Genomic DNA, 18,565 nt, shown 5'->3' with positions numbered 1-18,565 from the left:
CCTATATTTGAGGTCACCTGCCTTGGTCAGTTCTATGTCATGACGTTTTCATGCATACTTAGGGAGCTTACTGGGCTCGTGGGCCACCCGCGCTGGGCTGGCTGCACGATAAGCAAGGCACAGGGTGGACTTAGGCACCTGTTCCATTGCCGTTGCCGGTTTCCCACTGCCTTCTGCAGACTTTTCCTTTTATTTCCTGCTGCCTCAATAAATAATCCTGATCAAACCCGGAGCCAATCCCATAATCAGGCTTTCGAGGTCTGAAGCAGCCTGAGAACTTGGCAGCCACGGAGTCAGTGCATTATTCCCAGATCAGGCCACACCTCAGAATCATCTGGGGAGCTTTTAAAGCAAGATCCCAATGCCTGCCCTTGGAGACTTTGCGTAGGAATTCTGGGGGAAGGTTAGAGGAATCTGTGCATTTGAAAAGCTCCCTGAGGTTTCCACTGCACCCCCAGGTTGGGCAGTAATGACCAGACCCCTGGTGTGGTTCTCAGCGCCTGGTGGGGCCGGGTTGCGGCCGTGGACTTGCAGTGACTTCTGGTTATGGGGTGTGGGTTGCCGGACATATATGTAGCTTCACTTCAGAATCACAGTGATAATTGCACCTTACTGTAGCCATTTTTGTATTTACCATTCAGGGTAAGTCTTGATTCATTCAAAGTCATCGACAGTATTTTTGCTTAAAAACAGAATGTGTGATACATTAAATGTCAAGGATTGATCGTAAGGAGGGCTTGACACCTGCACTCCCTCCAGAGGGTCGTCCAGCCCCAGGCAGGGTGGCCTGAGCCTCCTTTGACCTGTCCTTCTGCTCCCACCCCCGCCAGGCCTGCGGGGAAACTGGGGCGGCTGGGTGGGCTTGCTGGGAAGCTCTCTGCACAGCACAAGTGCTGGGGGGTCACTTTGGAAGCCAAGAAGGTGGTGGGACAGCCCAGGTGGAACTGGAGTCCTGAGAATATGGGCACCTCGTGTTTCAGTGGGAAATGCTGAGGGATTAAGAGGCTTCGATGGCATCAGGAACTGTGCCCCCCGCGCCAGCGCCCCCCACTCCGCCTTGTATGCGAGGTCCTCCAGAGTTGGGGACTGCAGGATGGGGTCGCTCCTTGTTGGCTCAGCATTTTCTCCCAGCCTTGCCCCCCCCCCGCCTCACCCCATGTACATGGAGGGCAGGGCAGTGCACCCGGGAGCGTGTCTGGGGGGAGACCACACAGAGACAGCCAGATTCCCTCGGATCAAATCAGGCAGTTATGCATCTTACGGATGACAAACACAACCCACATCTCCTTTGTAACGTGGATTTTTAAAGTAAAGTTCTCCGTGTTTCTCCTTTTATCCTACTTACATTTTATGCCCACTTTTTTCTTGGCATTAGCTACCGTAATTTGGAAACAATCTTAAACTGACAGAGTTTTACATGTCATTTGCACAAATAATGCTCGTCTGATTTTGAGGAGGTATAGGAAGAGTTTAGACCCAGAAGCTATAAAAACACCTTGTTGTGAAATGCGTTGTAACAAGATGCAGGCTGCCACCGTCTGTGCTGATGTGTTTCAGAGTAAGAGTCTCAACAAAAATGTTTTGTTTGAAGTAAAAGTAAATATTTTGTTGGGAGCACACCACAAACCTGATTACATGTATCTGAGATACACACTTGAAGAAGAAAAGACTCATTTGCGATTATTCAAATAGCGGTCGGTATGTGTACACCTGAAACTAGTGTAATGTCCTATGTGGATTACACCTCAGTAACATGAATAGTAAATAAGTAAATATATAAGGAAGGAAAGACTTGGGTCACTGATGCGAACATGAGAAGAAAATTCTAGGAAACCAAGTTCAAGGCTTCAGTTTTCTGGAGATCCCCAAGGGTCCGGGAAAGGTGCTCTTTTCAAAAAATAATGAGATGCCAGATGCATTCAAAGTAAAGATTAAAGTGGGGAATGGCTTTTAACGGTGTGAATAGAATCGCTGAGCTGAGTGTGGGGTCTCTGTGGGGTGGGGTTGGGACCTCACCCCGCTCACCCAGCTCTGCTGTGATGGCTGTCACGGCCTCAGATTCCCATGCTGACATCACTGAGTCCTCGGAGGGGGATGTTTACGGGTGGATCCACCTCACTGTGAGTGCAGATGTTCCAGGAGTTTCTGACACTGTTGTGAATTCTCAGCACCACAGCGAGTCGGGGTTCAAAGGGAGAGGGAGCCTGTTAACATGTTTGACCTTGATCTCTGAGACCCCTGGGCATTTAACATCATGTCAAATTCTGTGGTCTGTAGCCTGCTGATTTTTCTATCAGAGCTATTTCAGTACTTAGTAAAAGAAGGAAAAGGACTGCTTAGAATGTACAGAGCAAGGTGCCCTGACTTGGGAATGATGCTGTGTCCCTTTAGTGCTGGGAAGGGAAGCTGAGTGTTGAGAAGTTTGTTGGATTCGTGAGACGTGCCTGGATCCTAACGAAGGTTTCCAGGAAAGCGAGGCTGGGACTCTTAAGAGGTTTGCTGGCCACGGTTATCTTCCAATTCCCTGTCCATGGTGTCCCCATTGCCAGCCACCCAAGCGGAGCCAGTGAGGTGTTTTTCTGTAGCCACAACAGAGCCATAGACACCCAGGTAGGAGGAGAGACCAGAAGAGCCATAAGGGACCCTATTTGCCTTCTCAACAAAAGGCTCATTATCAAGAGATCACGCTTGTTTGTTTCAAATAAATGAGCTGATTTCTCTCCTGGGTGCTTTTCTTGGTAAAACATTTTAAAAGCTTTCAAAAAGGAAAAAGGAAACACAAACCTATAACCAACTCCACACGATCTAAATAAGATGCTACGCCCATATCGTATCCCCTCCCCCCACAAGAAAATCAGCGACTAGAGCATGTCTTACCCATTTAGGTAAGACGTGGTCAGTAGAGCATAACCTGGTCAGCTTGTAGGTATGTCACCCAGACTTGGGTGGCCCCCTGGTATCACATCTCCCACCCAGTAAGTTAAGCCAGTCTCTTCAAGGCTCCTGGCTGTTACCACCTTCACCGCTCATGTCCTGCTGATTCTTTTTTTTTTGGCTGTGTTGGGTCTTCGTTGCTGCACGCGGGCTTTCTCTAGCTGCGGAGAGCGGGGCTACTCTTCATTGCGGTGAGCAGGCTTCTCTTTGTGGTGGCTTCTCTTGTTGCAGAGCACGGGCTTCAGTAGTTGTGGCACACAGGCTCAGTAGTTGTGGCTCGCAGGCTCTAGAGCACAGGCTCAGTAGTTGTGGTGCACGAGCTTAGTTGCTCTGCGGCATGTGGGATCTTCCCCGACCAGGGCTCGAACCCATGTCCCCTGCATTGGCAGGCGGAGTCTTAACCACTGCGCCACCAGGGAAGTCCCCCTGCTGATTCTTTGAGTTTAACTCTACCTCCTTTGGAGACCTTTCTAGTCTGTTCTGAAATGGGGCGATCTCGCCCTTTCCCGAATTCCCGCAGCTTTCATTTCCTGTGGCTCTCCTAGTTGGCACTCCAGCTTTGGTCGTTATATTATATCCAGTACTTATTGCCCTTTATAGTTGCCTAATTATTCGGTATATCTGAGCTGCAATCTCCTTATTGAAAGTGTTAACTTCTTGAGACCAGGAGTCGTGGCTTATTCTGGGGGTCCCTCTCCCCAGCTCCTCGCCTCATGCTGGGCACATAATCTGCAAAATTTCAAGCTCCTTGAGAACAGGGACCACCTCCTCACTCACGTGTCCTTGAGGACAGGGACCACCACTCACTCAGTCACCTCACTCTCCCCAGCCCCTAACACAACATCTACCACAGAGCTGAAACTCAGTAAACATTTGGTGAATGATTGACTGTTGGCACTTAGGGGATACTTGGGCTTTGATGACAAGTTTTGAGGGAGAAGGTCATCCTTGTTTTAAAATGTCTTTGACAGACTACCATCACGGTGACATGAGGGTGAAACTTCCGTATGAGATTCTTCATAGTCCATTTGTGAGAGAGAGAGCACTACAAAAATTTTTAATAAGATGAGGCATGTTTATGTAGTATGGACTTGTTATAGTATTGAAATATGTCATTTTCCAGCAAAAATTCATGTGAATTTGAGAAATAATCTAGATTGAACTAACCCTATAACAACATACATAACCTTACACCATACACAAAAGTTAACCCAAAATGGATCAATGGCCTAAATCTAAGAGTCAAAACCATAAAATGCTTAGAAGAAAATATAGGGATAAGTTTTCATGACCTTGGATTTGACAGTGATTTCTTGGATATGACACCAAAAGCTCAAGAAACAAAAGACGAAATAAATACATTGGACTTGATCAAAATGTAAAATGTTTGTGCATCAAAGCACATTATTAAGAAAGTGAAAAGAAACCCACAGAATGGGAGAAATATTTGCAGATCATATATCTGGTAAGGGCCTAGTATCCAGAATATATAAAGAACTCTTACAACCCAACAACAAAAAGACAAACAGCCCAATTTAAATATGAGCAAAGGACTTGAATAGACATTTCTCCAAAGAAGATGCACACATGGCCAATAAGCACAAGAAGAGATGCTCAACGTCATTAGCCATGCAAACCAAGACCACAGTGAGATACCATTTCAGACCTACTAGAATTGCTATAGGGTTGTTTAAAACCTTGAAAATAACAAGTGATGGTGAGGATGTGGAGAAATTAGAACCCTCATATACTGTGGGTGGGAATGTAAAATGGTAGAAGACAGTTTGGCAGTTTCTTAAAAGGTTAAACGTAGAGCTATCGTCATATGACCCAGCAATTCCAAAATAATTGAAAGCAGGGAATTGAGGAGATCTGTAAACTAGTGTTGATAGCAGCGTTATTCAGAATAGCCAAAAACTGGAAACAAACCAAAAGTTCATCAACAGATGAATTGCTAAACACAACGTGGTGGATCCATACAATGGAATATTACTCAGCTACAAAGGAATGAAGCTGTGACACATGCTGCAATGTGGATGAGCCTCGAAAACATGCTCAGTGAAGGAAGCCAGACACAGAAGGCCACGTGCTGTGTGATTCCAATGGTATGAATTATCCACACTAGGTAACATCCATAGAGACAGAAAGCAGATCAGTGGTTGCCTCGTATTGCGTGGAAGAAAGGATGGAGAGTTACTGCTCTGTGGGCAAAGGATTTTCTTTCGGACGATGGAAGTTTTGGGACCTACAAATAGAGGTGATGGTTACACAACATCGTGGTTCTACTAATGCACACTTTAAAACAGTTCACTTTCTAGTCTGTGAATTTCACCTCAATTTTCTTAATCTTTTAAAAAGACATACATAAGCAGGCATCTAACAACGTCTGTGCCTACTGTCAGGAATAATTACCTTTCTTAAATTTCTGTTGAGTGAAAAATAGATTAAAGTAACTTATAAATATTGCTACAGATTTGAGGATAGTGACCAAGAGGCAGATGTAACGAAAAGCCTTGTACTGAAAGTGAAATCAGTTTTGTTATGAGGAAAGTCCTGCTCAGGCCAAGAGGAGGGGACTTTCCAGAAAAGCTTATTCACCCAAGCACTCATGACACAAATATTTATTGAGCTCTTACTAAGTGTCAAGGACAAAAAACATGAAGATCCCTGCCTCGCGGGGCTGACAGTGTAGCAGGGGATACAGAGACTAAGTAGGGCATAGTGAATGAGTTAATCGCAGGCTTTAGGAAGTGCTTAGCGCTGTGGACACAGGAACAGTCAGGGCAGCGGAGGGGCCTGGGCGTGGCAGACTGAGGAGGGTTAGAGAGGGTCTCATGGAGAAGGGGGTTGGGGAGGCCCCGAGGGAGAAGAGGCAGCCGCACGGCAGGGCTAAGGCGCTGCCCGGGTGTGAGAGGGAGGCCAGCGTGGCTGGAACAGTGACCGAGAGGGAGGGCAGAATGGGGACAAGATGCTGGATAGGCCACGGAAAGGGGGCGCCAGAGAAACAGGGCTGGTGTCACGCAGGGACCCTGAGCGGACAGGCCGTAAGCGGTGAGCACGGCAGTGACCCCAGCTGATTGCTCTGTGCAGCCCCGAAGATATGGCGGGTGGGAGGCGCTTGCAGTCATCAGGTGAGAGAGGCCACTGGCCGGAACCCAGCAAGCGGTGGAGGTGGAGCCGTGGTGATGGATTTCATGTGCCTAAGAGACACAGGAGCATCCAGGTGACTTCAGGGCTTAGTCTGAGCCACCAGAGAGACACAGCCTCCATCCGCCAAGTTGCAGGGCAGGTATAGGGGGCCAGGAGCTCGGCTCCGGCCGTGTCGAGTGTCCGGTATGCACTGGACATCTGGGGAGAGGCCAGAACTGCTCTTCACCTTCAGGTAACAGGTTCTTCTGAGGAAGGTGCTCGTGGCTGCAGCGTGAGGAGATGGTGCTCAGATACGTGATCCCGGGCAGGTCCTCGGAACAGTCACCACGGTGAGCCAAGCGGTGCAGAATCATCACATGGACCACTTATGGCATCAAAGCTTTTTCCAGCGTGGACCTGGTTACCCAATTCCCTGGAAGGTTAGGAACATTTTTCTTGTCTAGGAAGAATGGTGGGTTTCGGATAAAGATTACAAGAAAAATGTTTCTTCTTCTATAATTGTCAGATGCCTTCTTTGATTCCCTCTGGACAGTGCACTTGCCAAACAAATATCATTTTCTTGATATTTAGAGTCAAGTTAGCAAAAAACTAATAAAGATCATGCTTTTCTTACGGGTTTTCCCCCGAGATCCTGTCGTCACCACTGATGTAACTGGCCTAAAAGATTGAGAGAGTAAGAGCAGAAGCCATCCATTTACAGGGTTTCTTGTGTCCCAGACAGCCCCTTGGGCTGCGCTGATCTCTCCTCTTCCAGACCATCGTGGCCAAAGTCAGCTCAGGAGGCAAAGAGTGGGCCCAAGAGGAGGCCTCCTTGTGGTCGGGAATTGTCGGGAGCTCCAGGAATGTCAGGTCCATCTGTGTTCAAGTTTAAATCAGAAACACGTTCAAGGGGCTTCCCTGGTGGCGCAGTGGTTGAGAGTCCGCCTCCCGATGCAGGGGACATGCGTTCGTGCCCCAGTCTGGGAAGATCCCACATGCCGCGGAGCGGCTGGGCCCGTGAGCCATGGCCGCTGAGCCTGCACGTCTGGAGCCTGTGCTCCGCAACGGGAGAGGCCACAACAGTGAGAGGCCTGCGTACCGCAAAAAAAAAGAAAAGAAATACGTTCAAGAGCTGGATGAGAGTGACATCTTGTAACACTGGCTGTACTGCCTGCCTCCGTTCGGGTAAAAAAACGTTTAATAAAGCTGCTAAATGCTGAGATGAATTAAGCATGATGAATCAGAAATTCTAACTAGTAACTCTTGTAAGATGGTTCCAGATATTTCTCTTGGGAAAGAAGGCCCTCTCCTAGGTATATACCCAAGATAATTAAAAACCTACATTTACTCAAATACCTGTACACGAATGTTCATAGCAGCACTATTCACAACAGCCAAAAAGTGCAACAACCCAAATGTCCATCGAAGGATGAATGGATGAACCCACGTGGTCCATCCACACAGTGGGATCTTATTTGGCCATAAAAAGAATGAAGCACTGACCCATGTTACACCCTTGAAAACATTATGCTAAATGAAAGCCTGACACAAAAGGCTACGTATAGTATGAGTCCCTTTCTAATGAAACATCAGAACAGGCAGATCCATAGAGACAGAAAGTGGACTGGTGTTTGCCAGGGGCAGAGGGAGCTGAGAATAAGGAGTGACTGCTCGTGGGTGCAGAGTTTCTCTGGGGTGATGGACATGTTCTAAAGGTGATCGTGGTGATGGGTGCACAACTCTGTGAATAAACTAAAAACTACTGACTTGTACACTTTAAATGGGTAAACTGTATGGTATATACATTATAGGTCAATAAAACTGTTCCATTAAAAATAGACAGAGGGAAAATATAAAACTTAAAATCAGAGAGTCCCAGAACTGGAAAAAATCTTAAAGGTGATCTCATACAAACACATGAGTTTAGAATATCAAGGTCTTTGGGTTCTTTGGACAGTTTTCCTTCCCTTTTGTGTCTGGTGCCAGGTTCGCAGCTGCTGCAGTTTTGCACAGGAGATCTGGCGCCTTTGAAATCTTTTATTTCGTGGAAACGTGAATCCCCTAATCCCTCCAGGAATGCACCGCGGGTGTTGCGTTTCCATTTATCCATTGTTTCCTCTCAGGGAGGCTACACATTCCCACTGAGGACACCATCAGCCTGTTGTAGGGTGTCGGATACACGTGCAGCTTAGTTAATTACTAAGATCCCCCTTAGTAACTGGGGATCGTGGGCTTGCACCCTAGCCCAGCCCACTCCCCTTCCTCCTCCCCACCCCCCAGCTGCCTACAGGCTGAGGTGGGGTTCTCCAGGGCCCCGGGGACCCCCTCCCATGTGGGGACTTGGAGGCTCGGCTCCCAGGCGCCCTTCCATGAGGCTGCACACTTTCTCCGACAAGGGCTTGGCCCTTGTTTCTAGAAAGCAGCTGCAGTCCTGTTCAGCCAGCCCCACTCCCTCTCCAGCTGTAGTGCAGGAATCTGGGGGCCTTGTGGCGGGGAGCGGGGGGTCTGGGAGCCGGGGCAGCCCAGGCACCAGAAGCTCAGGGTGCAGCTCAGTGCCACAGCAGTGCCCTCGGGGCTCCTGTCCCCGAGGCCCACTCTTGGCCACCGTAACCTATCTCTTGCTGGTGATCTGGCCGTTCCCTTCTTGTGTTCAGAACCCGTGCCCCCTCCCCAGCGCCTGGTGTGATGCCTCGTGCCTGTGGGTGTCCTGAAGCTGTTTCTGGAATTCAGTCCTCAAGCCTGCCGGCCTTCTGTTCCCTGCCACGTGCTTGTCTGTGAGCCTTTTGGCACCTGGCGGCCTTGTCATGATGCTGCCAGATCTGCAGCCCATGTTCTAGCCCTGTCCTTGTGCCCAAAGCCAAGAACTCCCTGACCCTCCCCCCAGCAGCACTTCACAGGTCGGTCCTCACCTCTTGGCTGTCCTGAGGCCTGGTCCACCCACCCCCTTCTAATTTTGTCTTCCTGCTACCCTCTCACCGCCTCCCTCCTGCCCTGGCCCCTCACATGCACAGCCTCACCACCCTCCTCCACCTGTCAGCCGTGTGCTCATCACTCCAGCTGAAGCTCCAGCCTCTGACCAGAAGGACCCGTTCTGTCCCCGGGGAACAGGACATAGTGGTCAGAGTGAAGAAGCTCCCCCAGCTTGGACCTGAACCCAAAATCCATGCTCAACCAGAAATATCGTTTTAGGATTCCTCATTAGGCACCTCTACTATGCTTTACACTAAAATTTTCCCAAAGAAATATGTATCTAATTCTACAGCCATTGTAAGAATATACCAAACCCACTTTTACAGACATTTGCTTTAAATCTAACCTGTTCCCAAAAAGAGGGTCTTCTCCCTCCATTTTGCCTTTCAGAATGTAAAACAGGACTCAGAGTGACTAAAAGACCAAGAATAATACCTCCAGGTGTTACATAATCAAGCTTGATGCCACGGAGAACTTTTGTCGGACGACTTGACAGAGCCTGTCTGGAAGCAAAGACCAAAGTCGTGATTCTTTGAGTCTCTTATCCCTAATAAAAATACATAATTATTTTATTTCTGTTCCCACACAAATAAGTTTCTCCTGTGAGTCTCTTTGGCATGCTTCAAGTGCACAAGTTTCTCAGAGAATTAGGATTTTAGAGAGAGAATCTTAGGTATAAGAGTGGGAGTATTGTGAAGGAGAAAATCAAAAGCTAAAAAATTAATTTTGTGGGGAAAAAATACTTAAGGAAAATTATATGTTCCCATCACAATGGGGTAGATTTATTTAACTCTCTACTATGGGTCATGGATCTAATTTATACTTATCAGTTGTTTTGTGAGACTATAATTTGGAAATAAAAGGTAGAGTCCTTAGACAAATCTTACTATATCTTTAAAAAAATTTTTTTTAAACCAAGTGCAAGAGCAGCAAAACCCATGCAACCTGGCCATGGTGGGCAGCAAAGGCCCCTTTGGCTCAGTCCCCCTGAACCTTGGAACCACAAGGAATTCTGATTCTGCCCCAGCCCACATCTGAAGCATGTGGGTCATGCTTCAGGGAGAAAAGAGACAGGCCAGAGCTTTGTGAGTAACTCTCTGTGCTCAGCTACACAGGAAGGAAGTGAAAGCCTCTGGAACTAATACATGAAATTAACAAGGTTGCTGGATATAGGATCGAATACAGATGTCAACTGTATTTCTTTGTACTAGCCATGAAAAATTCCAAAAATGAAATTAAAAAAAAATGCACCTTCAAAATAACATCCAAAAAAATTACTTAGGAAAAAAAACCTAACAAATGATATGAAAGATGTATTCACTGAAAACTAGGAAACATCATTGAGAGAAAATAAGACACAAACAGGTATTACCATGTTCATGGATTAAAAAGCTCATTGTTGTTAAGATGGCACTTCTCCCCAAAGCAACCTAGAGATGCAGTGCAATTCCAGCCAAAATACCAGCAGCTTTTCTATAGAAACTGACAGGCCAGTTCTCAGACATATGTGGAAATTCAGAAGACCAAGAATAGTCAGAATGATGTTGGAAAAGAACAAAGTTGCAGGACTTAACACCTAATTTTAAGACTGACTACAGAGGTACAGTAATCAAGATGGATGGAGCTGGCACAAGGATGGACATGTGGGTCAGTGGAACAGAATTAAGTCCAGGAACAGACCCACGTGTGTATGGTCAATTTCAGCAAAAGTACCAAGGTCAGTTTCAACAATTCAATGGAGAAAGGGTAGTCTTTTCAGTAAATATGCTGGGGGAAGCTGCATATCCGCATGGAAAAAAGTGAAGCATGACCCTTTCCTCCCACCATAACCCCAAATTAACTCAGATCATAGACCTAAATCTAAGAGCTAAAAATATTAAGCTTTTAGAAGAGATCTTGAAGAAAAAACTTTTTACTTTGGGTTAGGCAAAGATTTCTTAGAACACAAAAAGTGAAAAGCAAAAACTGATTAATTAGGGACTTCCCTGGTGGTCCAGTGGCTAAGACCCCACACTCCCAATGCAGGGGGCCCAGGTTCGATCCCTGGTCAGGGAACTAGATCCCACACGCGTGCCGCAACTGAGAGTTCCCACATTCTCACACTGCAACTAAAGATCCCACATGCCGCAACTAAGACCCAGCACAGCCAAATAAATAAAAAAAAATTTTTTAAACTGATTAATTAGACATCATCAAAATTAAAAACTTTGCTCATCAAAAGATGCTTAGGAATGGGCTTCCCTGGTGGCACAGTGGTTGAGAGTCTGCCTGCCGATGCAGGGGACACGGGTTCGTGCCCCGGTCCGGGAAGATCCCACATGCCACGGAGCGGCTGGGCCCGTGAACCATGGCCGCTGAGCCTGCGTGTCTGGAGCCTGTGCTCCGCAACGGGAGAGGCCGCAACAGTGAGAGGCCTGTGTACCACAAAAAAAAAAAAAAAAAAAAAAAAAGGCTTAGGAAAATTAAAATGCGAGCCACATTGGGTGAGAAAATGTTGGGGAAACCTGTAGCTAAGAAAGGATTTGAATCCAGGCAATTTTTTAGAATATTTTACTCTTATGAAAAATAAAACAATAATAAGACATACAACCCAATTTTTTAATGGGAAAAATATTTGAACAGACACCTCAAAATGAAGATATGCGAGCAGCCAACAGTCACGTGAAATGATGTCCACCGTCATTGGCCATTAGGGAGATGCAAACTTAAACCACAGCCAGATGCCATTACACACCCGTTAGAATAATTAAAATCAAAAAGACTAACACAACCAAGTATTGGTGAGGTTTGGAGGAACTCGAACCCCTACCCATTGCTCTTGACAGTGCAAATGGAATGGCCACTTTGGAAAACAATTTAGCCATTTTTTAAAGTTAAACATGCACCTGTCCTGTAACCCAGCAATTCCACTCCTGGGTATTAACTCAAAAGGGATGATAATAGAAGTCCATACAAAGCCTGGTACACAGATATTCCTAGCAGCATTACTCACAACAGTCAAAAACCATAAATAACCCCAATGTCCATCCACTGGTGAGTGAGTAAACAAACAAAATGTGCTCTTATCCATACAATGGAATAGAACTCAGCAGTTTTTTTTTAAGCTGCTAAAATACATAACAAAATGGGTGAATCTCAGAAATATCAGGCTAAGTGAAAGAAGCCAGACACAAAAGACTATATGACTTCATTTATACAAAATTTCTAGAAAAGGCAAAACTATAGAACCAAAGTAGATTGGCAGTTGTCTGAGACCAGGGGAGGGGGCAGATGGTGGAGGGGTTCTAAGACTTGGCTGTGTTGGTTGGGTTGTGACCGGATAAGTAAATGGGTGAATTTTAGGGCATATAAAGTATACCTCAAGAGGCTGTTAGAAATGATTCTAAGAATAGTTAAAGTTGGCTGTCACAGGGGGAAGAAGGCGAGTGTGGTGTATATTGTAAATGTGGGTTTGCACTCACTGGTCTCCAGCCATGAGGAGCTGCTAAAGAAGAGAAGGAGGAAGCTGGCCAGGCCCCGAGGCTGCTTCCAGATTCAGGCTGATCACGTCCTAGTCAGGGGGCTCGGGCAAGTACAAAGGATCCAAGATCATTCCCATTTCGTCATCTGTAAAACGAGAGCTGCATCACCTGCATGGCAGGGTATTTGAGACTCAAGTGAGCCCTCGGCCAAAGACCCTGAGAAGCTTGCCTGGGACCCACGAGGCCCCAGGAAAGGCCAGGGTGATGCCACTTTACCTTTGGTTACTTGCTGTGCTTGTCACCCACGGAGGTCGTGCTTCATGCTGGGAAAGACTCGGGCTTGGGGACCCCTGATTACTGTCGACACTTTATTTGGTTTGTTTAGCCTGGTCTCTGAAAGTTGTTTCTAAATAGAATTTGAAGCATCCTGTATTAACTTAGGCCTGAGGATGGACAGAGATTATAAATAACCAGGCGTGACGGATCCCACACAGACCTTCAACTTGACATCCACCAGATATATGAAAAAAGAAATGACAGAAACCTATTAGATCGTTCTACTCCCTGAGGGGTAAAACTGAGTAGGTGTATTTTAAATGAATCAGACCCAAACTTGAGCTTTAGAAAATTCTACTTAAATGGCTACTCTCCTGACTGAAACTGCCTGTTTCTGAGGCCCATTTGATGGTGGTGGTGGCCGTTGTTCACTGCATTACCATGGAAAGTTCCGGTAATCATTTATTTTTGCTCCAGCGTGTTCCAGAAAGGATTTAGTGCCACTCACAAAGTTATAATACAAGTTAATTTAAAAAAACAAAGTATGGCAGAAGGAAGCTAGGAACAGGTGAGTGAGGGATGTGGTAGCAGAGGTGAAGTTGGTACCCAGAGCATAAAGGCAAGGTCTACACGCAAGCTGGGACCAACCCCCAAACGGGATTTCTGAGCTTCTTGGTGGTCAATTCAGTGACATAAATGAAAGCAGCAGAAAAGTCACAGGACCCCAGAGGATTAAAAATTAATAATGAAATTGGTAAAGCATTTTCTTGAGAGATGCAAAAAAGTATTACACTAAAATTAAAGAGGAATATTTTCCGTAAGACATCCTAGGAATAACATTTTTCACTCAACCCAGTAAGGATTTCCACCACCCTCAGGACAGAGCACCACATGTGGGAACAGCTCCATCTGAGACCTGGGTGCCTTTCACCAGATAAGAAATATTATGCTTTTGATTGTTATGTCCAAAACAAAAAGTGAATCTTAAGTGTCAGTGTAACCAAAAGTTGTTTTATTGTATTACATTAGCAGAGAAATCATGCAATAATTTTTTTTTCATTTCTTATTGGCAGACATTTATTTCTGTTTTAAAGCAGTTATGAAGAATTAAAAAAAAATTTTTTTTTTCAGTACGCGGGCCTCTCATTGTTGTGGCCTCTCCCATTGTGGAGCACAGGCTCCGGACGCACAGGCTCAGCGGCCATGGCTCACGGGCCCAGCCGCTCTGCGGCATGTGGGATCTTCCCGGACCGGGGCACAAACCCGTGTCCCCTGCATCGGCAGGCGGACTCTCAACCACTGCGCCACCAGGGAAGCCCTAAAAATTTTTTTAAAAATTGTTACCTACCTGAGAATTCCAGGCTCGCTTTGAGTACACTTTATACCTACAGGAAGGCGTAAACAGCAGAACGAGAAGGAAAGTGCTGTAATAGGAAATGGAGGAGTTGGGTATTTAATTTTAGTTTAAATTTTGATTTAAACATCAAAATTATGCTATGAAAATTTAAAGCCTTGCTTTTTAAAAGTAGGTTTAATTTGGTATCATTATCATGTTTATTTTCTATAACACAACTCAAACTCCTTTGAATTAAAATGACATAAATGACCATGTATTTCAGTTGCTAAATATATGAAGATCACAAGGTAATTCTCAAATTCAATAATACAGAAAAAATTAAGAAATGTCATTTAGTAATTTTCTTTTTATGCTCTCAGTGTCTCTCAACTCTCAGATGTCAAAAACAAGTGAGACTTCACTGTGAATCACCTTTTCAGACACACACACACACACACACACACACACACACACCATTGATATTATTTTTATTTAGTATTATTCATCTTAGTTGCTAACGGAGGCATACTAAAAGTATTCCTCATATTTATTTCCCAGTTGTTTTAACAAATGTACGAGAATTCTAGCCAGGCTCTGGACAAATGTTTGAGCACAGCTAAAGAAGCTGCAGTGGTTAATGATTTTACAGAATCATTTCTTTACTGGTTTATGTATTTTTATTTGAGATTGTGGTATTGTGGCTATGACTTCTAAAGCTTTATCTTTTAGAAATAATGTTGAAATAAAATAATATGGTGTGAGAGAACTGCTATTAAATAATAAAGGTGGGAGAAAAGGGCTGAGATACAGATAAAAGAGAATAGCCACTTGATGAGTGTGGAATCTGCCTGTGGGTAGTGAGTGCCCAGGGGGCATTCTCCCTCCTTGTGTAAGTGTGACATTTTCCCTAATAAAAAGGTGAAGGGGCCACAGCAGCAGCAGCCCTGGAATTTTCCACGAAGATCTGAGAACTCCTTAAAGAGTAAACGTAGGGAATCCTGGGGACCTGGCCCTGGTCTAGCCCCGCGTCTTGTTTCCCAACAAGGAAGACAAAGCAGCAGATCAAGCCTGTTCTGTCTCCTCCGTGTTGTCCACAGCGCCTGCTGTAAGATCCCGGCGCTCACGGTTCCTATCTCACCATGCTGTCGACACGTCCCCAGGAACAGTGCATTTTGTTTCTTGGGTCGAGCACCCCTCTGTGACTCTGTCTCAAAGGCTTCTGCTCAGACTATTGAAGAAAAAATGATTCTGACACTTGTTAAAGACAGTAAGGAACTTTCTTCCAGGACCACTGCACAGGGATTTGCAGTAGGGGGAAAGTGGGGCTCAAATCCCAATATCACCGCGACAGGGGTATGACTGCCCTCCTGGACCGTCCGGATAATAGCACAATAGAGCATTTCTCTTTAGACCTGGGGTGTGTGTGTGTGTGTGTGTGTGTGTGTGTGTGTGTGTGTGTCTGTCTCCTCATTTGGCTCTTTGAAGGAAATTTTTCAAGGAAGCCCACAGACTCCTTCAGTGGAGTGATGGGAGCGGCCCTGGAAGATTCCAGAAGGAAGCATCAATCCAGGGAGATAGGATAAAAGCTGAGGGTCCAGCTCCTCTCCTTGGCGTGGAGACTGTCCCTTCCTGTCACCTGTGGGCAGTTTGGGTTTGTTGTTGATGAGGACAGACAGGCAGACACGATAGTACAGAGACGTGCGGCACAAGCTTAAAAGCTGTTCCCGACACTGGGAGTCAGGCTGGGATGGACTAGAACCTGGTGAAGCTGCCCTCAGGGCCCCCTGCTCCCCCTCCCAGGTCTTGTACCTGATTTGTACTCATAATTCTGTGTTCCTTTTTTTCAAAGAGGGTCCACAAGTTGTATAAGCATCAGGCCCCTCAATACTTGGATCCACCCTTGTATGGAATCGTGAACCAACTCAGGTCTTGTTTTTTCCTGCAAAGAATCTGCGCTGATTCTTAGGGAGAGCAGCCTCGACTGCTTCCTGGCGGGGTCACCCCAGACCCTCTCCTGCAGAGCAGAGATGGAAATCGGTGCTTCCTGGTTTGGGAGGGGATATAAATATTCTAACAAAGAGTTTTGTGAAAATTTATGTAGCTTTTGTTATATTTAGCTGCTAATGTATAGTTGTCTGCTTCCATAGCACTGTTCATTTAATTTGGATAATTTTGGAAATACAGATTCGTAGAGCCACCTTTACTGAGGTAGACAGGCTCCTATTTCAGAGGCTGCTGGTGCCGTAAGGGATGGGCCTGCGCACAGTGTGTGAACCAAAAATCCCAGTTCACGCTTAACTCAGAGTTTCTAAAAAGGTCAAAAACAGTAAATCACTATCCCCAAAGGGTGTAATTTTAAAAGTTTCTTTCTTATGTACCTAATGCTTTGGGGCTGAATTTAACCCGTCTGCTCAACCATGTCTATTCATAATTGTGGCTCACCTAGAAAATTTAAAAGAAGCAGCTAAAACAGAACTTGCCATTGTAACAAGCATGTTTTTTCACGGCTGAAATGGCCATTCTGCTAGTCAGGTCATTGAGTCCTAAGAACTTTAAATTCTTAGTTGTATTGATAGTTGGTGAATGTCATTAATTTTTGACTTGTCATTTCCACTTTGGGGAACTTTCTGGAACAATAAGAATGTTTGACCAGTAGATTGAGTGGTGAGATCTGGGCCTTCCACCCCATGTGTGGAGTCGACCTCCACGAAGAAAACAATTTATTCACTCCCTGCAAATGTTTTTGGCATTTTCTTTCTACTTTTTACTTTCGGAAGAAGGTAACACATGGGTTTTCTTATCTGTAACTTTTTCAAACTTCAGGAATTCTTCGATCACGTGAAGAAGCTCTGGGATGACGAAGGTGTGAAGGCCTGCTTCGAGAGGTCCAACGAGTACCAGCTCATCGACTGCGCCCAATAGTGAGTCTGTCCACGAGGACCAATCCGTGCTCCCCTCCCAGAATCTCTGAACTTCCTTAAGTACAAGGAACAAATAATTAACGGCTCATTGCAGAAACCAGCTTTTAACATAAGATGAGTTTAGTAGGTGCAAAACTGAAAATCCAGCAGGAGGCAGTGTTTCAGGGAAGAACCAGAAGCAGCTGTATTCATTTTACCTCGATCTTTGTATTCAGTTCTAGTCATTTTTTGCCTTCTATAGAGTTACAGGCATGTTCATAAATTATAACATACTTAGGTGTTCATTACTATACTTTAATTTTGGAGCCGGGGCCCCCAAATTAAAATTTAAATAATCCACATCTGCAGTCAAGCCGAAGCTCTTACTTAAAGTAATGAGATCATCCTACACACATTTGAAGTAGACTAGAACCTCAAGAGTAGATGGTAATTAAAATAATAAGTAAATATATGATGAAAAAATGTATGAGGAGAAATAAGCAAAGGACTCTGGTGCCAAGGCTGGCTCATTGTTGTAACCTGAAATTCTCGTTTTCCTATTTCCTATCTTTCACTATTTTAGATTCAGTCTATAACTATTACAGCATAATGGTCCCCAGAAGAAGGTTAATTAATGAGTTTTAGCTGTGTTTGCTCGTTTGATAACAAAAACTGTATTTAAAGTTTGTCTTAGATAACTCTTTGGGCAGCAAGAAATAAGCTTTTTTACACTTTAAGTCTATAAACTCTAAAAATCCATACTTGTGGAAAAGGTTCCAGAGGCGTAAAACCTGGGAATTCACAGTATTTGGGACCAAATCTACACTATTTAGAACTACACTGTGAATACTGACTTTAAGGACAGGGAGGTGCGGCCGCCCCCGGGCCCTCCTCACCCCTCAGAGCTCAGGCTCCATCACCTGTCACGGGCGAGGGGTGCTGAGTGGGGTGGGCAGGGCCCAGGAGGGGACACGGGCATGTCCCCAGCACTGACAGGAAGCATTGTGGGCGCCCAGCAGTGATGGAGGTGGCCGTGGACAGGCGAGAGGGGTCGAGGGGCCACACCCTCCCAGGCCAGGGAACGTGGATTTTCCTCCGGACGCAGCGAGTGGCCATCGGCTGGAAGAGTGAGGCTGTCAGGTCACTCTGGTGCTACGTGGAGGGTGAAACGGAGGCGGCAGAGACCCGTGGGTGCACCCAGGCAGGTGGTGGCCGTGGAGGTGAGCCTGGGGCCTCAGGGACAGAGCCAGGCACTGGATTGAACAAGGGAGGTGGAGGAAAGAGGGGGTCAATGAGGATGACCCCGGGGCCGTTATTGGGACAGGGACCCAGGAGATGTCATTTATGGAGGACAGGATGCCATCAAGCTCTGGTTTGGGGAAGTCTAGCTGTGATGCCAGAGGGAATTTCTAGCGCAGCTGGAGATAACATTTAACATTCATATAGGTTTGCGTTTGAGGTTCTGGGGGAATGTGTCTGATGGTGGTTCCCAGTATTTCTTGAGCGAAGTCTCCTCTGGACCAGAGCGCCCTTCAATGTCGCATTAGGAGTTTTATCTT

The 18,565-nt window shown here is 45.8% G+C and overlaps 1 protein-coding gene across 4 annotated transcripts in view; it reads left to right on the top strand.

The window, feature by feature from the left end:
* GNAL (G protein subunit alpha L) overlaps positions 1–18,565 on the top strand; it is an 85,688-nt gene that overhangs the window by 40,392 nt on the left and 26,731 nt on the right. For all 4 annotated transcript variants that reach the window (XM_082640725.1, XM_082640728.1, XM_082640727.1 and 1 more), the window contains one exon: positions 16,930–17,027. In XM_082640725.1, coding sequence (XP_082496851.1) covers positions 16,930–17,027 — 98 coding nt within the window. The remainder of the gene's footprint in view (positions 1–16,929; positions 17,028–18,565) is intronic.

This window comes from Mesoplodon mirus (assembly GCF_964341445.2).
Source record: "Mesoplodon mirus genome assembly, chromosome: 13".
Classification (NCBI taxonomy): domain Eukaryota; kingdom Metazoa; phylum Chordata; class Mammalia; order Artiodactyla; family Ziphiidae; genus Mesoplodon; species Mesoplodon mirus.
The sequence above is the reverse complement of the archived record's forward strand: the minus strand, read 5'-3'. Positions and strand labels throughout refer to the sequence as shown.